Here is a 22019-nt window from a genome sequence, read left to right as displayed (position 1 = left end):
TTTTTATCCAAAGGATAAATACAAAATTAGGAAAGTAAGAGATAAAATTCAAGGCAGATGTGCTCAAAATTTCTAAACAATTCTACATACAAAGGGGGCAAAAAGTCTGGCTAACCACATTCAAGTCTATCAGAAACTTGAATTTATTGCTATTTCCCTTGTCCAGGAACTAAAAGCTTTGTCTCATGTACTTTCCATCCCACTAGGGGCACTGTTTGAAGACCAAGCTTTCTAATGAGTCCGTCTCACATTGCACTTGCCACAGTAGAACATCCATGACTGATGCTGCCACACTGGCATCAGCGAGGACATCAGGACAAGAGTGTCACCCGAAAGGGCCTGTTGGCAGAAACAAACTGTGGTGACCTTGATACATCTAGACCTTTGGAGCCAGGATGTTGTAGGACAACCCAAAATTAATGGATATCAACCTTTGGGTCTCACAAAATTAAGAATGTATTAGGGGCCCCTGGATGGATGAGTTGGTTAAGCATCTGACTCTTGATTTTGGTTTAGGTCATGATCTCGCGGTTTGTGAGTTCGAACCCCATGTGCTGTCAGTATGGAGCCTGCTTGGGATTCTCTCTCTCCCTCTCTCTGCTCCTCTCCCACTCCCATGCACATTCTCACATTCACTCTCTCTCAAAATAAACATCAAAAAGAGAAAGAGAATATGTTAGTTAAGAAGTATAATAAGGTCATCTGCCTTTTAGGTATAATAAATCAGGAATTCTCGATGAGTACTTGTATTACAGGCTTTGGGAAGTCTGGCAATTCTCCTTCTAAGACCTCGCTATATTTATGTCTTAGAGGCAAAAATTAATTCCTAAAGACCCCCAGGGTATGCAACAGATGTGAGTTCCAGGATATACCTTATTAGGCTCTGGTTTTTAAACAGCTGGATGCTGCTAAATCACTCGTTATACTACAGAAATTAAAAGCATATGAAAACATGTCAAAAGCTTTCATCTTAATAGGTGTAAACGGTCTTTTTAATCTTATACAAACCGAGGTAGACTGATAAGTAGATGGAAGGAAACAACTACAATTTTATCCAGCAAGCATTTCTCTAATTGTTTACAAGCTCCATTTTTTATTCCATATTTTCAACTTCACATCCATACTTCATTTTCAAAAAAATCTCTTGAAATATGAAAAGGTAAATATGGCTACATAACAGCATTAGGAGAAATACATTTGAGAAAACACGTTAAGTGAAACTTGGAATTTGAGCCCATGAGTCACAATAATATGAAGTTCAAAAACATGGCCTTTCAATCTTGGAAATAATCTCTTGTACACATGCTAACCAAAAAGAGAACAATGAATTTTTCAGATTACACACATACTTCCGGAGAACAGATCAGCTGGTTAAATAACCTATAACCTGGCAGTTTGTCTGTATATTATTACAAGATTACTTTATAGCTCTAGGATGTTTAAGCTAATAAAGTTCCTACACCATTTTTTAAAATGAAGGAGAACTATTTACCTACAGATTAATGAGGGAAACTTAACCCTTCTTTCCTCACCCAAAAAAGTTAAAGAATTCCTTTTTCTTAAACGCTACTCCAATGAAAAACTGGCCTCTAAATTTTTAGGGAAATTATTTCTTGGCCTTTAGTAAGTACTCAGCAAATACTTGCTGATAGCCAACTGAGGAGAATTTAAAGATAACTGTTTAATAAAAGTAAAGCTGGATTTTATGCCAAAATGTGGCCCATGGAAAAAGTGATACGTGCTGTGTGGCAGCCGCAGGCTTTGCTGAAGAGCAACACGGAGACAGAGATGAGAGACGGACCTCAGATCCATGGGAAGGCAAAACAGCACAGCTATTCATTCAAACCACCCTGGCATAACTCTGTCTCCTGCAGAACATAGCGAGTGCTGTAAGCACTAGGGATAGAGATTTTAGCTTGCTGTTTATAAAAGGATCCTGTAAAAGGAACCTTTGTTCTATAATTAACAGATTGCCAGATACTTCAGAAACTTTAGAGTACATGCTGTCTCTTTTTACTCACTCATTTTAAATATCCTTCTTTAGCAACTACCAATTCACTCAAGCAAAGTTGTTGATCACTGTATACACTAGAAATTTGCTAGAAACACATTCTTATAAAAAATTTCAAAAGACTTGAGAAGGTACAGTATCTATGGAGTATGCCATCAGAAAAAGTAGAGCCTTTGTTTTATCTAATGATCCTCTCTAAAACAATTGGCAAGTTGAAGTGGAGACATGTAACTTTTGATTACATTTATGCAATTATCTCTTCTTTTAAAAAGCAACAGTACTGGACTAACTTTTAGCATCAGAGATATTTACTAACAACTAAATACCGGCTACATTCTTAGTGCAATACAATCTTTAACACATCTACAAACATGTATACACTTCAAATATTGGCAAATTGCTTCAAAATGCAATTCTCAAGAAGTTTTGGTAATTTATTCACAGTTCAATGTTAGAGTTCTTGGACTTACAAGACATGAAGAAATGACCAACTGGCTCAGTAAACTAAACATTCATCTTAAAAGAACAGAAAACAAAGCAAGGATTCTAAAATCTCCAGCTCACAAAAAGTGTAACTTAAACAAATACAAAAAGTTTTATTTAAGCCAAACAAACTAATAAAACAGCCACAGAACATTTAAAAAAGCTAACAGGGTCATTCCCATATTATTGAGTACCATAAGAAAGATTATTCAAGAATTTCCTAAATGTTCTCATTAGCCATTATTTATGGTAGGTTTCATAATATTGATTATCAAGCTACTACAGATTTATTAGTTAATAAAGCATAACTTTACGGTCTTGCTAGTTAACTACGATTTTCAGTTTAACCCTGGAAATGATTGGTTCAAAGCTAATGTTATCAGTCCTATTGGTTGTCAGGTCATAGATCTGAAGAGAAGGTTAAATTCATCGAGCTAGGGAAACACTGATGTTTTAACTATCCTTAGATATTGTGAGAAAAACTCATGTGTTAATACTTCTAAACTTGAGAGTCTAATGTTAAAACAAAGCAATCTGAAATATGTTTTCATGGATAAGACACTCTATCTGGTGTTCTGGTATACAAAACCCACTAAGTATGTGGATATAAGGCTAAAATATCTTCCTTTACCATTTCCTTCCATTTCTTTGGCCTTCACAAATTCCATGTGAGCTACGATTTCTTCTTCACTAAACACTTTCCAATGACATTGTGCTTTTAGAAAAATCACTTAAATCGTAATATACAATAAACAGTTAACATTAGTCTTTCCCTTTTGCTACCGTATATCCTAATTTTTTAAGATAAAACACTGACTCCAAAAGACTTCTTTAAATGTTTGTTAAAGCAAACATTTCAGCTGGTCTTCCTTCTTTGAAGATTTTAATAAATAAATAAGCGCCAAATGAAGATCACCAAAGAGCTTTAAAAAAAAAAGGGCTCCTTTTCCTCCCGTTCTCATTATTAGCTTAGGCCAAGAGACCTGTATTCAGAAGGATAAGACACTACCATCTTAAAAACAACTTTCCACAAAACGTAGACAGAATATCTATGTTATCTGTCTTAACCCCTAACCCCATCTGCACACCACCTTGTGTCATCCCCCCTTGAGTACTATCTACGCTTGCTTGTTTTTCACCTGCATTTTACCTTTGCTGTTCCTTGGAGTACCACAGATATATGGTCTACCCAGCCCACGATAATAGCTTACTCTACAAAATGCATTTTACCCCTCTTTTGAACATAATATGCCCCAAAACTTGGCCCATTGTTTAAGTGAACAAATCTGCTCATAACATTTAACAACCCAGCTGACCTCCATTTTTCCACTCTCTCACCCTGTGCCTTGCAATCATCTTAGTCTTTGCTGGTGGTAAGACGGCCTGGGGACAAGCAGACTTGACTTTAAACAGGATGTCCTTTTCAGTTCCTCACACAGTGACTTGCCCATAATAGGATGCTGACACGATATAACAAACTAAGAAAAGTTAACATTAATTTTCCTCTTATCATTTATTCCTATGGCATAGATAATTTTAAAAAGATAGAAAAGCTGACTGACTTGCAAAGTAACAATCATTTACTGACTGGGACATGTGTTAGAGGCTACACATGACCCCAGCCTAAAAAGGGCTCGTGGCTGAGGTAAGAAACTCTTAAGTTAAATATGAGTGAATTTAAACTTTAAATGTACTACAAGAAAGAACTTTTTATATAAAGGACTCCTTTTGTAGAATATCTTTCTTGAAAAATCAGGTTTTCTTATCCTAGATTACATTGCTTTTAAATGGGCATGTGTACTTATTGGTGATTTGTCTCATGAGAGTATCTTTTTGTGTTCATCATACATACATAAAAGCATTTAAAAATCACTACATTAAGTAAAATAAGAAGCAAGAAGGGACAAGAAGGAGAAACCATGTTTATTTGGAAAATACCACCTCTTTGTTCTTTAATATCAACTTTGATATTCAATTTAGGACGTATCCTAGCTTAAAGTGTGTGTGTATATGTGTATGTGTCTGTGTGTGTGTGTGTGTGCGCGCGTGCGAGAGCGAGAGCGAGAGAGAGAGAGAGAGAGAGAGAGAGAGAGAGGGAGGGAGAGAGAGAGAGAGAGAGGGAGAGATAGAGACAGAGACAGAGAGACAGACATAGAAGAGAAAAACAGAGAAACTGAAAACTAATGATTGATTTCACATACTTGTTCACTTAGAATGCTGACTCAAACTTTAGACCATTAGGAAATGTCAAACCCATACAAATCAGAGACATAAAATGCTAATTTAACAAACATAAGAAATGACACTACACACATACTAAAATTAGCAAGCCTAAACAAAATAACTCAGAAACATTTAAAATACATAGAAATAGCCATAGTAGCTATATATAAGATGTAAATAGTAACCTTATTTTATTTTTAAAACAATCATTGGTTTCCAGTCTCCATCTATGACAGTCCTTCCAAAGTACCTCAAAATATGCAAGTATTTTTCTAACCCTAATATACAAGCGGAATTCTGTGCCCTCCTTACAGCAATAGCTATTAGAAAATCTTAACCTCATCAAGAAATTCAAACAGAAAAAAGAAAAAGGCTGAATTTACTTAAATAATTATGCTAAGTATCTTACCTTCAGAATTTTAAAGTGAAAACTTTAAAACAAGAAGGACTTCACCAAAACACAAACACACTGCCTTATGATCCCCAAGATTTGGCAAAANGAAAAAAAAAAAAAAAAAAAAAAAAAACCTTGGGGAAATTATTACTCAAGACATTTTGGGTGTCAAACCAATACTCTATTTTAATCTAAATTCTTCATTTCTATTTCTGATTAAACCAGCTGAAGGCACCTCGATTCCACTTTATCTATTCATATCTTCTTCATTCCTAAATATATTTCAGGAGTAAAACACAGATAATAGAGAAAAATACCAAGGAAGTAACACTATATTTGATGCAATCCTTCACTAGTCTCAGTGTAAAGCAAACACCTTTCTCTAAGCCTAGCCCGGCATACACACTTAGAGTCAAATGATTAGTCAAAAGAGTTGGAAATCTTCCAAACTACAGAAAACTTCCACATGGCGCGAAGGTACTCGTTTTATGCCAACAAGGCAGTAAAAAGCTAAAATTCAATACATGAAAATTTTCCTCGGGACAAAATTAAAGAGAATTCTACACATATCAGTACTGATTTAATCTCAGACATTTGATAGCAAGTTTGTGTGGTGATTTCACAGAATAAGATAAACTAAGTCATTCAGCAGTCATTAAACAAAACAAAACAAAAAACTACAGATACAAGAAAATAAAAAACAGTTTCAGAAGATGGAAAAACTAGGAGTAGGACACTCGACCTCTATGTCCCCCATCTTCACACTGAAAACCATGTTGTCAGTTGTCCAAAGCAGCTCAAATTTAAAGTTTGTGCTCTGAGACTGTGCAAATAACTTGCTGTTAAGAACTGGAGAAAACCAATGCACTAACCATACTCTAGCTTCCTACGTGAACTCAACTTCCACCTAACAAGCAACAGGTCTGAGAGACTCGGTTTAATCTAACTTACAGAGTAATCCCACCAAGAAAAGCTTTCACGTTTTAAGTTCTACGGTTTGATTTAAAAACAAAACACAAACAAATTTCAGAACAAATCACAGCATCTTCTCTTTACACGTAAACTTAGCAAGACCTTAATTAAATGTCCAAGCATTAGCATACATTGCTGCTGGCTTTAGATATCTCAATTAAATGTACTACACTTTCTTTGAGCTGAATGAATAGAAGCTCGGTAAAACAAAGGTCAATTATTCTAAAAACACACAACCCTCCCAGGTTGAAGTGGAGGGCCCAGAAATCCAACACCTAGCATCCTTTAAAGAAAATGAGAGCTTAATCTCTTTGTGGTAACGATTCCAATATAAATTCCATTGTTTAAACTCCCCCCACAAATTACTGGAAAAATATGAGGTAATTTCACAAAAATCACAAATTGAGTGGAGTAATTATAACCGATATATAAATAAGGATTTACTAAAAAAGACTTCAAGGGGTGCTATTTTAAATCAAGGTGTTAAATACAAAAGGTGTCTTGTGTTGCTCAATCGTCCAGAGTTGCGGGTGCTCCTTATTCTACAGTTACAGATTTGGCAAGATTCCGGGGGAAATCAACCTGCAAAAAAAAGAGCAATATCTGAAGATTGTATAGACAGGGGGGAGAGGAGCAGTTACTCTAAGCAAATTATTCTTGTATATAAAACCAGAAAACAACATGTTCATTAACCATGTCTTAATTAGACGCTACAAAGAACTAACATGAGGAAATATTAACCAAATAACGGATCTTAAAAATCCTGAAATGAGGAAAAAGGATTCTGAAGGAACTGGTTTGGCACAAGAAGCACTCCTGTGGTCCTCCATAAAGGTGGCAGCCCTCTCAGGGGACACTGGAAGTGTGGAAGAGTGGGATGTTCGGTTGTCAGAGTGACCGCGAGGCCAGGAATGCTAAGCTTGTGCGTGGGGGCATCCCAAACAAAAACTGATGAGAGCTATCCCAAAAGAAACAGGAAACAGAGGTATTCCCCAAGGAGGTCACCTCCAATCACGGAGGTAGACTCCAAGGTTCCTTCAGGTTCTATACATAAGAAAAGGTTATGATATAACCTACAGATTGGGCCGTGCAGCTGTAACAGGTGACAGATAAATATCTGAAGGATTTCCCAAATGCTACTGCTAAAAATTTTAAAGAAAAACTAAGAATAAACTGGGTAAAAAGCCAGCCCAAGATTTCCGCAGGGGCCCATCCCTTACATCATAGCCTCTCAGCACAGCAAGGTGGAAAGCCAGCAACTGTAAGGGGATCACACTGAGAATGCCCTGCAAGCAGTCCACAGAGTGGGGCACTTTGATTGTTCTATTTGTGTTCTTAATGGTCTCGGTATCTTCCTTATCGCAGATCACCACTGGGCGTCCCTGGGAAAGAAACACACACAGACACACACAAACCATCAGTGGTAAGCAAAGGCTAGGCTGTTGCACATGAATGTGCAAATTTTGCACTGCACATTTGCATGTGGCCTCACTGACTCACAATCCTACGCAGTAAAATCAGACTGATCTCACTTACAGCCAAGGAGAAACTTGGTGGGATTCAGTAATGTTTAAACTCACACAGATGAGAAATACCAGACTCAGTACTTGAATCCAAGTCTGCCTGCCCTCAAAGCTCAACTTCATAACCACTACATTGTGCCCAGACAGTAAGACCTTTGGAGCTTTATATAAAAGCCAAATGATCTGAAGAAAACTCTGTTAAGCACAGCACCTATAATATTACTATAAAACCTAGTTTCTCCTGAAATATACTCTTAAGAATATTAACTTAAGAGGGAGCAGCATACACTAATAAAAAGGACAAGATCTGGACACAAAGATCTGTTTTGGTCTTCGTTCTGCTTATTCTGAGATCTAGAAGCTGGGTCCTGTCAAAATTCTTCAGTATCTCAGATTCTTCACATGCAAACTTAAATATGTTTTGTGAGCCTCCTACTGGGCACTGGACTATCACTTTAAATGTCATGAAATTCAAATAAGCTTCAGTGACTCAACTCTGAGACAACCCCAGGTCCCCTCACAGCAGCCCCTAACTTACCTGTCTGGCAACCACCTGCTGAAGAGCATTCTGACACTTGGCGTAAGTGTGATCTCTCATGATAATCATGATGACAGGCATCAACTTGTCCACCAAAGCCAGAGGGCCGTGTTTCAGTTCACCAGCGAGGATGCCTTCAGAGTGCATGTAAGTGATTTCTTTGATTTTCTAATAGGAAAGAACTAGATTAGTCTTCATTTTGTTTTTCAAAAACCTATTCTTAATATTACACAAAACATCTGGTGCCTGAAGTCACTATTTATCCAGAAGTATTAAAGGACCACTGACCTGTAAATATAGGTTAATTGATCATTATTTCTAAACTATCAACAAGTACCTAGAAGTTTTACAACCACAAAAACTTCTTCAACATTTTAGGTGATCATGAATATATTCATATTACTCTGTATCTGTTCTCACTTGCTTGCCTCATGTTTGACCTCAATTAAATCTCACACCTAAAAAAACTCAATCTTTTATTTATTCACATTTGGACAACAAATTAACCCAAGTTACTTGCTAAACCCAAAGTTACCATGCTAAAATGTACTTTTCTTGATTTTCACTTTTGAATTAAGTATTCTTTACCCCTTCTCAAGATAACAAATCAGAATACATAAAAACCTAGGCATTTTCAAAAGTTCCATCTATTTAGGGGCACCTAGGTGGCTCAGTCGGTTAAGTGTCCGACTTCAGCTCAGGTCATGATCTCACAGTGTGTGAGTTCAAGCCATGTGTCAGGCTCTGTGCTAAGAGCTCAGAGCCTGGAGCCTGCTTCCGATTCTGTGTCTCCCTCTCTCTCTGCTCCTCCCCTGCTCATGCTGTCTTTCTCTCTCAAAAAATAAATAATAAGACATTAAAAAAAAGTTCCACCTATTTCAATTTAAAAATTACGGCTATGTGCCAGGTCCTTATGTCCACAGACTGAAATTACAAGTGAGAAGACTTACTAGTGCCCCTTCAAGGCAAGTAGCATAATGATAGCCACGTCCCATTATCAAGACTGACTTCTGATGATAGAGTTCTGTTGCCAGTTTCTGAATTTCATCATCCATGCTCAATACTTCCTTGATCAAATCTGTTAAGAATATTAACAAAGTCTATGAAAAAAGGACAATAAACTAAACTGATATAATAACAATAGTATATTGGTAGGAACCAACAAAAGACCAGTGCTTCTATCTTCTGTGATCTCAGTGAGGGATTTTTAAATACACAGGCAAAAAAGATCTTTTTGACTAAACAGCTATAAATGATGGCTTCAAGGATAAGAAGATAACTTCACGCATTAGCCACTCCTCAGACGACAAAAATATACTATGTGAAGATCTTTGTACCAGGCAGCCGCTTCAATCCAAGCATGATCTCTTTGCGTCTCTCTTGCATGGAAATCCTGTCATCACACATCATGAGGGCAAACATCACAAGGGACACAAACTGGCTGGTGTAAGCCTGGAACACCACAAAAAAGCACAATTAGTTGCAGTTGCATTTTCAGAACTTGAAGCTTTTTTGTTTGTTTTGTTTTTTAATGTTTTATTTATTTTTGAGAGAGAGAGATAGAGACAGTGTGAGCAGGGTAGGGTCAGAGAGAGAGGGGGACACAGAATCTGAAACAGGCTCCAGGCTCTGAGCTAGCTGTCAGCACAGAGCCCGATGCGGGGCTCGAACCCACGAACTCTGAGATCATGACCTGAGCCAAAGTCGGATGCTTAACCGACTGAGCCACCCAGGAGCCCCCCAGAACTTGGAGTTTTTAATTTAAAACAAGATAAAAATAGAATTCCCTCCCATTAGTTTTACAAATATATACTGGCCATTTTTTTAAAATATCATTAGTAACAGCAAACTGAACCAGTACTTGTAACATCTATCACTATTCCTCTTTTCTGAATTAGAAAAAATGACCTAGCCTTTATTTCATAAGACAAAACAGATATTCCTTCTAATGCACTGATGCTTATCAAATGTCTAATACAGCTTAGAAAGGAAAAGAGGTGAGCAGAGAGCAACTCTGCACATGCACAACAATTTAAGTTTCTGATAAAGTCAAAAGCAAGGTACTCACTGAAGGATCCCTGAGGTACTTGCACCAGTTTGGCTGGTTTTTAAAAAATTGTTTTTTGACGGATGCCTGGGTGGCTCAGCCGGTTAAGTTTCCAACTTTAGCTCAGGTCATGATCTCGCCGTTCATAGGTTCAAGCCCCATGTCAGTCTCTATGCTGACAGCTCAAAGCCTGGAGTCTGCTTGTGATTCTGTGTCTCCTCACTCTGACCCTCCCCCACTCATTCTCCCACTTTCTCTCTCTCAAAAATAAACATAAACATCTTTTTAAAAAAATAATAAAATAAATTGTTCTTTTTTTTTTTTTTTACCTTTACGAATATACTTGTTGCTCACTGCGACCTTTCCCGCCCTCCCCAGTTTGGCTAAAAAAATTTTTTTTGAACTTCAATTGTAGAAAAGTAGGTAGAAATTAAAATAATCCTCAATCTTAGAAATAACTACATTTTGGGGCGGCTGGGTGGCTAAGTCGGTTAAGTGTCCGACTTCGGCTCAGGTCCATGATCTCACAGTTCGTGGGTTCGAGCCCCACATCGGGCTCTGTGCTGACAGCTAGCTCTGAGCCTGGAGTCTGCTTCTAATTCTGTGCCTCCCTCTCTCTCTAACCCTTCCCTGCTCATGCTCTCTCTCTCTCTCTCAAAAATAAATAAAACATTAAAAAAATAAATAACTAAATTTTAATAATGGTATTAATAACATTTGTGAATACTGCCTTCTAATCTTTACTGCCTTTCTTTCTTTAAATGGTTAAGACACTTAATGAGTAGGTATAATTTCATAACTTGCTCTTATTCTCCATTAAATCACAAACACTTTCCCAAGGAAGAGTGCCTTCTTTCTTGTTTACTAGTGTGTGATGTGCAGTTTTAAAACTTGAGCAGCTTTTCATCTCTTTAGACCTCAGATGGCCCAACTGTCAGAGGGACATTTATTTACAAGGTTATCATGAGAATGAAATGAGACCAACGTAAAGTACTCTGTGTAATACCTGACACACAGGCTCACAACAAATTTTTACTCATAAGAGCTTGAACTAAAAGACATTTACTTTCCTAGGCTGTAAAATGGTGAATGCTTTAAAACTTGCAGTCAGCAACGGGGCGCCTGGGTCGGTTAAGCATCTGACTCTTGGTTTCGGCTCAGGTCATGAGCTCAAAGTCTGCAGTATCAAGCCCTGTGTCAGGAGCTCTGTACTCGTAGGTAGGTAGGTAGACAGACAGAGAGACAGACAGACAGATAGATAGATAGATAGATAGAAAGAAACTTGCAGTCAATAACAAGACTATTTTCATTCCCATCAGCTGTATAAGAATGTGAGACATGCCAAGATGCACAGTTGTGCCATACTCTCTGCAATACTGAAAATTATGTTTTTAATGAATTTTTACCATTTGCCTACTAGGTGACGGTCTCTCAACACTACTTTACCATAAATATCTTGAATCTGAAAAGTTAAGATTGGTTTCATGTTCATTAGTCATTTATGTTTTCTCTTTTAAGACTTCACTTGTTCTTCACTGGTTTCTGGACTTGGGGTTTGGGAGTTCTGTTTTGTTTTTTATCGGTCTTAAGGTCTTTATTGTTAGGTTTCAAATACTTTTTCCCAGTTCGAGTTAAACCTTTTTTATAATGGTGTTTATTAACTTAGAAGTTTTCTTTTTTTAAACTTTTAAGTAGTACTTTTAAGCTTAGTCCTTCCATTCTAACATCAGTTAAGAACTATTAATTTTCTTAATTCTGGTGTTTTCAACTGTCCCTTTTTGATTTTTTTCTTTTTAGTCCATCTGAAATTAATTTTAGTGCAAGGTGTTAACTTGTGTTTTTATTCTTATAGATAGTCAATCTTCCTTCCATTTCGGCCCACCCTTCTCTACTGGCTCATGACATTTCCTGTAGCCTCAGTTCTCTTGAGCTACTAGAGTTATGCTGCAGAACTACTGATTCTGTCCCACAGATCTGTCAGTTCTTTACAAAACAATCTTCCCATTCAGAAAAACAGCATCTCCATCAATTCGTGTTAAAAATGTTAAAGTCCATAAAGTTATAGTTTTCATCTACTCAACAAGTATTTGTGGGGCATCTTAGACACTACTTGGTAAAACTGTATTTTTATAGCTACTGAAAACAGAATCCCTCCTCCAAACACCCCCCCCCCCATATCTTTTCTAAGCAGCCACTGTCAGTTTATAGAAAACATATCATGTATATCTTTTATATAAAGCACTTTGTATGAATTCCTATTCATTCTAAGAAATCTTTCACTTGGTATTCTTAAACTCTGTAGGTAGTCTGTCATATCAATTGCAAATAAGGAGAGTCATTTCATTCATTTTTCTCTGTTATTTGTCTCCTGCTTTTCTGGGTTTCTTTTTTCTTACCTAATAAAGCATTTAATGCTATGAAGTTACTTCTAATAGTCATTTTGGCCACACTTTCTATTTTGAACCATGTTTGTTCACTGTCATTATTTTTGTACTAAGTCTTTTTAATAGCAGTTTTGAGATCTTTTTAACTCATCAGTCTTTTAGAGAAACTATATTTTATACTTTAGGCATTTGAGGTTCTTATTTATTTAATTTGAAAGAGAAACAGAGAGGGCACGTGCATGCATGAGGGAGGACAGAGGGAAACTTTCTTTTTTAATGTTTATTTTTGAGAGAGAAAGAGTGAGCGAGCAAGGGAGGGGCAGAAGGAGAGGGAGACAGAGGATTCTAAGTGGGATCGAAGCTGACAGCAGAGAACCCAATGCAGGGCTCAAACTCACAAACCGCGAAAGCATGACCTGAGCTGAAGTCAGAGGCTTAATTGACTGAGCTACCCAGGCACCTCAGGAGAAAGAAAATCTTAAGGATCCCAGTATAGAGGTCGATCCCATGACCCTGGAATAATGACCTGAGCTAAAATCAAGAGTCAGATGCTCAATCATCAGAGCCATCCAAATGCCCCCTTATATTTTTATTATTAAATCACTAGGACTATTGTGGTATGTCAGCTACAGTATGATTTCAACATTAAGAAATTTATTCTGGCGTTTTTTGTAGATTATAGGCTGAATTTCTACTACTCTTCTCTGAATAAGGAATCACTTCATTAGTGAATATTTTCCTGTCATAATGTGGATAATGAGCCTCCTGTATAATAAAATTAGTCTGCTAATGCTCCTTACCTTCCCAGTAGTTAAGTGAGACTTCCCACTGGCCCTTGCTGGACCCAGCTGCCAGCTGCTCACACATTCCTCCACAGCTACCTGTCCCTGTGTACCTATGTGTCTTACCAGTAGGCTGTGAATTTTTCCCCCACAGCACTGAAGTGGATCCGCAGCTCCTTGCCTCCAGGCTAATGAGCACATCTGTATTCTAAACTCAGTTCCTTCCAGTCTACCTTTTCCTACCAACGGTTACTTTTCAATAAACCAATTAACCACAAAACATATGATCCGGACAAGGGGAGAGACCCAGTATCTGCGACCCCTGGGATACCTAAACTGTTTCCAATTCAAACCAATAAGATGGTTTTCACATGATTAAAAATGTTATTCTATAGAGTAACATTTCCCTATTTGGAGTTAAGACATCTCAACACTAGTTTTTAAATATTAAATAGAAATACTTCAACACACACATTTTCCCACTGCATTCTTATTGCAGCTTAATTTACAATTTCACGCTTTTCATTTCATCAATATATGAGCAAAGCAAGTTACACCTCGCACTTAGAATTTACTGAAGTTTGAAAGAATTTACCAGGAAAATGTTGACTCCGAACTTTTAAACTTGGTTTTACTTCTTATTCAGCCAAAAAGCTATTATTGGTTTGTTCTTAAAATTCAACAAAAGTCAGTACTGTGGTTAAATTTTAAACACCTGCAATAACATACAAAAATTGCCAAACCTGCACATTTATGCCCATCAATTCCTACAGAAACACAAACTGCCTATGTCTGATATTACGAGAAACTTATCCTCTCTCCAGCCCTGACAGTTTTTCAGGCAAAGTTGGGGATTTGTAATCGAGATTATAGAATTCTTGTGCTAGCGCCATCACGGGGCCAGGGATTAGGACCAAAGATAAACTTTTTTGATCACCTATTAACACATAAACATATTTGCCATTCAGAAACAGTCTATTACTAAAAACCGCAAAACTTGTACAACTCTAAGCCTAGAATGTCTAACGCAGTTGAAGAAAACAAAATTACTTTAGAACCCAAGAAAAATTAAAGGAAGACTAAACTGCCAGGCTTATTAAAAACTTTAAGGGAGTCATTTTTCTAAGAAATTAATTAAAATACATACTATGAAAATATACTTATTTTCTTATATAAGATGTACCCATTGGGGAAAACTGGGTGATAAGTACATGGACTTCTCTGTACTATCTTTGCAGCTTCCTATAAACCTATAGTTATTTCAAAATAAAAAGGTTTTTTAAAAGCACCTGCAAAAAAAGAACTACTGCTAGAAATAACATGAAAAAAATCTCAAAAACGTCCTATTAAATGGAAGAAGCCAGACACAAAAGGCATGCATTACAAAATCCCATTCATAAGAAATTTCTAGAAAATGACATAATATAGCAAGAGAAAGCAATTGTAGCCACCTCAGGCTGAGGCTGAGCGGTAGGAGTGCGGGTTAACTGTAAATGGGCACAAAGGAACTTTTTTTCAAGCAAGTCTTCTAAAATGGGTCGGTAGTGATAGTGCCACAGACAAATTTATTAACACTATACACCGAAAACTGGTGAATACCATGGTGTGAAATGTATGCCTCAATAAAGCTGTAGAAAAACAAGGTTAATGGTAGAATCTCAGTGATGGGTATGTGGATGTTCATATAAAATTCATCTACCTCTGCTGTGTGTTTGACAATTATAATAAAACGTTGAGAAAAATTAAAGTTTCCGTGAGAAACAGATTTAGAAATCAAAAAAAAATTGTACTTCCCCTAGAAGCTCACAGTTCAAGAAAGATTTTAAGAAAAAGGAAGTCAATAGCGTCCATTCTGTGCTACGACCCCATATTCCACGTATCCCATGGTGAAGCCCTTGTTTCGCCATGTGTTGTGAATAAAGGGGCTTTGGAATGCCAATGCCCGATCAAAGCAGTCTGTTTGGACACTGTTCCAAAAATCCGGACGCTGCTGCTGAGGGCGGCTGGTTATTTATTCAGGCACAGAATCGAAACCCAAGCACAAACATCGTACATGTTTTAATTACCACATGGAGAAAATTCAGGTTTCAGCTTTCTGTAAATTATAGTGTTAGCAACATCAAAGTAACCAAGAAACAGAAAACCTCACTCAGAGTTTTTACAGAAGAATCACAAACCTCCCCCTCCCCCCAAAACTTCTGAGCTTCTTTAAAAGGGAAAAAAATTCGAATGTGGTTTTGTACATGTTAACATCATCTTCCACACACCTTTAATTAGAATCAAATTCACTGATACCTAAGCATCCTATTAAACAATCGGCAAGAGATATTACACTTAAGCAGAAAAACAGAAATGCTGAAATCATAAAGAATAATACATTTGTGGAAAGAGAACATCTTTTACATTTATATATCTAAGATTCCTATTTTTATTACTAATACTAAATTTACATATATCCCAATTTCAAGGAGCAAAGTAGTCAAAGGCCCTAAAAAAAGTGTTTAAATCTTCACAGGTGCAGTATCCAAAGAGAAACAGATACTGTCAAAGGATATTCATTTTTATTTTTTTAAATAGGCAAATTTTATACCAAAGGTGTGCCTCCCCTTACAAACTTTCAAAGATAATATGTACATTTTGGCGTATTTATTAGAAACTATCAGTATGCAAATAAAAATATCAAAAACTATTAGGATTAAACCAGATATTTCTTTTTTTTTAATTGGATGCTTCTGAATTTGTTATTTTTCTAATTCCCTATCCTTAATGGAAGAAGAGGACATCGTACTTACTATGTACCCCACGACACCGGCAGGAGGAACAGAAGTGATAAATGGATAACCAGCAGATGCCCTTCCAGAATGAAGTATGTTATATACACTTGTCCCTTTCGACCCCTCAAGATGGGACTGAGGCAGGGAACGACAAGTGTTTTATCTAATTATTGGCCATTATGTCTTACAATAATGACAATGATTAGTAAATTTTATAAGTTCTGTAAGTGCTAACAAATGAACTACAAAGAACGGATTAGTGTGCCCCAGCAGTGCCGTGATTAGATAATCATGAGAACTAAGTGAAGGCTTACCTTTGTGCTGGCCACGCCAATCTCGGGCCCAGCATTGATGTGAACCCCACAGTCTGTCTCCCTTGATATGGAGCTGCCCACCGTGTTTGTGATGCCCACAGTTAAAGCTCCTCTCTCCTTACAGTACCGAAGACCCATCAGGGTGTCTGCGGTCTCACCTGTGTAAGAAGAAGACAAAAGTAACACACAGAGCAATCAGCAAATCCTGGTTCTTAGCTGCAAAAACAAAAAACTAACTATGCTTTCTTTCATGAATCTCATTTAAGTAAAATTTAAAATGTACACTTAAAATAATAAGTTTGTTAAACTTTTAATAATAGGTTCCTACTTTTTAGGATCTCTCTTCCTTGTCTTGGAAAATTCAGCTCCTTGAGAGTAAAATGCATTAATTTTACACATTCATAAACAGCTATGTAATATCAAAATAAATGTGTATGTCAAGTCATCTGAATACCTATTTATTGTCAAATAGCAGTTTCTGCTGAGATATGCTAACAAGAATGACTTTCCTTTCCTTCAAGTTTTTAAAATTAGCATACCTGACTGACTAATGAAAAAGCAAACATCATCTCGAAAAACTGGTGTGTTTCTATCCAGGAAATCACTGGCAAGTTCCACCATAACAGGCAACTCGGTCAGCTCTTCAAGAACTTGACGTGTCTGCAGGGAAAAGATGACCTGGTCATATGACCTTACTTCAGATACTCTTACTCACTGGACTCCTTTGGATTCAATGTATACTCATCATTTTTTCTGATTATAAAAATGATACACGCACATTGTTAGAAAATACAAACTATACAGACTATCCCACCGGCCAGGATCCAAGCACTGTTAACATTTAGTACAAGTCTCTTTAGACAGTTACCAATGCATATATTCTTATAAGAAAACACACCCACACATATAAAGTGTTTTGAAAGCAGAAAAAGCACTGTTCTGAGTTAGCATGAATATTATCTCTAACTTCCTAATTCCCAATTTTTAAATGACAATTCATATAATACAGGAGTCACTGAGAAATTTCAAATGAGATAACCACAGATAATAAAAATCATGAAAAATTAAACACTTCAAAAATACTATGTATCTATAAACAGTACCATTTCCCAAAAAACTCAATACACTTTAGAAATCTTGTTTTAAGAAAGCTTACTATTTCCAAACTTTGTGGCATGGAGGATGAAATAGGGGGTAGTGTGTTTCTATTCAAAGAGTACCAGAACATTTCTTTTACTCATTTCCCTTTCTTCTCTTTTCAAATTTTTATTTACATTCTAGTTAGTTAACGTATAACTAATTTCTACTCTAATCCAATTCCTTTTACTCTCATCATCAGAAAATGTAAAGCAATAGAAAAAAACCTTCTAGGCAGCAAAAATTTTAGGCCCTACAGATGCATACACTTAGTTGTTGTGGAGATCACCTGCTTCTTTAAGTAAGGTCCCCCGCCCCCATCTCTTGCCCCATCAATGCATTCCTCCTTCAAGTAGTGAACAACGGTAAATGTTTCCTTATTTCATAGCCCTTTAACTGTTTTCCTTTTCGAGAGAAAGAGAGAGCGTGAGCAGGGGAGGGGCAGAAGAAGAGAAAGAGAGAGGATCTTAAACAGGCTCCGCACTGTCAACGCAGAGCCCAGATGTGGAGCTCAATCTCACAATCATGACCTGAGCCAAACAAAATCAAGGGTCAAATGCTTCACCTATTGAGTCACCCAGGTGCCTCACTCCTTTAACTTTCTTTTCCACAAAAGTAAACTAAGAGGTATGGGCCCACATCAGGCTCCCACCTGCTTGGGATTCTCTCTCTCTGCTCCTCCCCTGCTTGCATACACACACACCCTCTCTCTCCCCCTCAAAAATAAATAAATCAACTTAAAAAAAGGAAACTAAATGGTTTTTTGTTCTAGATCTTTGGTTTGGCAGTTTTAACAATGTTATAACATCATCTACATAAAGTCTCCAAAGATAAAATCTTCTTTTTAACTAACCTTTTCCATTGGTGTATTTTACTAATTATACATAAAGTTACTGACCCTAAAATGCTAAATGTTTTCCCTTAAATACAAATCGGACCTCCCCGTCATAATATATTACATCAGAATTGTATTCTTCAAAATAAACAAAGAAAGATACAAATCTGGCAACTTACCAGATATTTTAAAATATAGCCCACAAAAATAATCTCAAGATATATCTGTGCAAATAAATGTCTTTTTCCTTCAGTGGAAGCAATTCTTTATAAATAGACAGAATGACATATCTTCATCCTAAGAGACTGATTTACTGTTATAAATTCCACTGACTGCAGGTCACTGAAAAAACCCAGTGACAATTAACATTTTGAAAAGCAAACTATACTTAGAATGATTTCAGTTGATTGTTATTGTTCAGGATACATATTACACACATAAAAAAAGCAGCTAGGCATATATTTCATTCACTTTGGATTCCACCAAAACCACACAAAACCAAAAAACTAGATAGAACAGAATTAATGACACTATTTTGTATGACAAACCACAGTGGGACTTTTAATGTTCATTAACTACAGTAGTCTCGCCATCTATCAAAAAACAAAACAAAACAAACCTTACATTTTCTCTAATTTCACAATTAGAGAATTCTAACATAGCATAAAATGTCTGCCCTAAAATTCAGGTGGAGCATTAGATGAAACATTTAATCAAGTTTTTTTTGATTTCTAAAGAGAGGGCTTACTCAGTATCAACAGATCTAAGCCACCAGGGAACTGTCCAATCCCTTCATTTACACTCACCTCTTTAATTCATTCTTTTATTTCCATGATCAAAACAAGCACTTTCTTAGAACTCTCCCCTTGAATAGTGCCTAGACTTTCCTTTTTAGACCATGTGATTTGGGGAATGGGTGGGTAAGAGAATTGAGATGCAAGGGCTAGACGATCACCTAATTTCCATCACTAGTTAAATGACTGGCTTCCACGAGTACAGATAATAAATACTTACACCCCAGCAAATAAAAAACTACTATGTCATAAACTTCGCAATCAATCCTAAAAGTAGAAACTGAGTGTGTAAGGGTCTTCTCTACTTATGGGAGTTCTCTATTTATAATGCTACATCAACAGCATTATAAATGGTCTCTTCATAAGAACACTACACATGGATCTGATTTACTGGACTAAAAGACCATTATATTCCTATGCTGCTGCACGGACAACCAACACACATCTTGGATACAGAGTTTCAGCTTCCCAAAAATTAACTCAAAATGGATTAAAGAGTAAATGTAAGGTATGACAAAAAAGGGTGAAAGGAAGTGGGAGATACAGGATTCCACTTATTTACATCATGCCAATAAAAGGCACAGCATAGGGAATATAGCAAGTATGTTGTAATAGCATCGTATGGTGAAATATGGTGGCTATACTTGTGAGCATAGCATACAATACAGATTTGTTGAAACCCTATGTCATACACCTGAAACTAATGTAATATTGTGTGTTAGCTATATTCAAATAAAAAAATATGAACTCTGCCATAAAAAAAAAAAAAAGTAAGGTCTGAAACCATGGACTTCCAAGAAAAATGGGAATTTTTCTTGGGAATGAAGTTCCTTGACGTAAGTCTTTGTGATGATTTCTTGGATATGACACCTAAACCACAAAAAACTAATTAAAAAATAAACAAGTGAGATTATATCCAACCAAAAAGCTTCTGCATGGCAAAAGAAACCATCAACAAAGTGAAAAGTACACAACAGAATGAGAAAAAAATATGTGCAAACCATGTATCTAAAACATATTAAAAAACTCATAAAACTCAACTGCAAAAAAATTAAATGACCCAATTAAAAAAATGGGCAAAGGACAAGAACAGACAGTTCCCCCCTTGTGCACTGCTGGTAGGACTATAAACTGGTACAGCCACCATGGAAAACATTATAGACGACCCTCAAAAAAAGAAAAATAGAACTACCATATGATCCAGCAAGTCCACTTCTGGGAATATATCCAAAGGTAAAGAAAACTCTAACTTGAAAAGATATCTGCACCCTCATGTTCACAGCAACATTATTTACAAAAGCCAAGACATGGAAACAACCTAACTGTCCATCAATTACTGAATGGATAAAGAAGTTGTGGTATACACACACACACACACAAACACACAGGAATATTTATCAGCCATGAAAAACAAGGAAATCTTATCATTTGTGACAACGTGGATGGACCCTGAGGGCATTACGCTAAGTGAAATAAGCATCACAGAGAAAAACATACTGCATGATTCACTTATGTGTGGAATTTAAAAAACAACAACGAAATAAAAACAAATTCATTTAAAAAAAAAAAAAAAAGATCAGACCTGTGGTTACCAGATGGTGGGGGTGGGAAGAGGGGGAACTGGAAGAAGATGGTAAAAGGTACAAACTGCCAGTTGTATGATAAAAAAACACCAACAATGTAATGTACAACATGATGACCACACCAAACACTGCTGTAGGATATAGAGGAAAGTTGTTAAGGGAGTAAATCCTAAGAGTTCTCAGCACAAAGAAAAATCTCTTTTTTTCTTCTTATGGTATCTCTATGAGAAGATGGATGGTAGCTGAACCTACTGTGGTGATCATTTCTCAACACACCTAAGTCGAACCATCATGTTACACATCTTAAATTTATAAAATGATGTATGTCAATTATTTCTCAATAGAACTGGAAAACATTTTCTAAGTAAAACATTTTAAAAATTTAGCTTCCAAAGTAGGAATTTAAAGAACAAAGTCTGACAAAAAGTAGACTTTCTTTGCTTGCAGATATGTGCCTACCAAGTAAAAGCCTGTTGAGGCTCAACACATTACCAGCCATCTGTCTTGAGTCAAGAAAATAATGATAAGCAAAATCTAATGACTGCTCCTATAGGAGTTTTTCTTATAGAAAACCTTTCCCACCCTTGGCCTTCCAGGAAGACCCTGCAGGTGGTCTACCTGGATTATCTAGGGACCTTTCTAAAGCAAATCTTCCACTGATAAATAATTCCAACAGCTATTAATAGTTCTGCCCCGGAGCTTCCTGATTTTGGTCTTCACAACATAATGTAACAAAGCATAATTTTACATGGTGTGTCACAGATACCTTCTAATATCCAACATCAAACGGTGAAAATCTTAAGAAGCCACTTACTGCTACACCAGCATGATAACTTGTCCCACAAGCAATAAGAATCAAACGCCGACACCTCTGGATCTCCTTAATGTGATCCTTCAAACCGCCCAAATTCACTGAAATAAAAGTTTATGTATATAATTATTTAGGAAAGAAGCACATGAAAATAGGTAATCACTTTTCATGAGTGTCCAGTGCCAATCTGGGGACTGGGAAACAACACTACCATTTTAAAGAATTTCTACTCCTCTTAGGAAGCACAGTTCTCTATGGTTTTTAAAACGAAATTAAATAGGTCACAACTTAACCGTCCTCCCCAAACCTGTAACGAGCCTCACCCTCCTGCATCCCACACACCTCAGGGTTTTATCACACTCTACCCTGTCTGGTCATTTTTTTCATTCCTCTCTTTAGATTAAAATTTATCTC

At 36.7% G+C, this 22019-nt stretch overlaps 1 protein-coding gene across 1 annotated transcript in view; it reads right to left on the bottom strand.

Moving 5' to 3' along the window:
• Positions 1–1073: 1073 nt before the first annotated feature.
• GFPT1 (glutamine--fructose-6-phosphate transaminase 1) overlaps positions 1074–22019 on the bottom strand; it is a 52352-nt gene continuing 31406 nt past the window's right edge. Inside the window, exons 12-19 of the mRNA XM_077766376.1 lie at positions 21609–21706; positions 16985–17105; positions 16446–16603; positions 9482–9596; positions 9095–9222; positions 8145–8312; positions 7304–7465; positions 1074–6665 (exon numbers count right to left, since the gene is read on the bottom strand). Coding sequence (XP_077622502.1) covers positions 6621–6665; positions 7304–7465; positions 8145–8312; positions 9095–9222; positions 9482–9596; positions 16446–16603; positions 16985–17105; positions 21609–21706 — 995 coding nt within the window. The 3' untranslated portion in view covers positions 1074–6620. The remainder of the gene's footprint in view (positions 6666–7303; positions 7466–8144; positions 8313–9094; positions 9223–9481; positions 9597–16445; positions 16604–16984; positions 17106–21608; positions 21707–22019) is intronic.

Source organism: Crocuta crocuta, unplaced genomic scaffold (genome assembly GCF_008692635.1).
Source record: "Crocuta crocuta isolate KB4526 unplaced genomic scaffold, BGI_CrCroc_1.0 scaffold113, whole genome shotgun sequence".
Lineage (NCBI taxonomy): Eukaryota > Metazoa > Chordata > Mammalia > Carnivora > Hyaenidae > Crocuta > Crocuta crocuta.
Note: the sequence above shows the minus strand (reverse complement) of the source record. Positions and strands in the feature narration are given on the sequence as shown.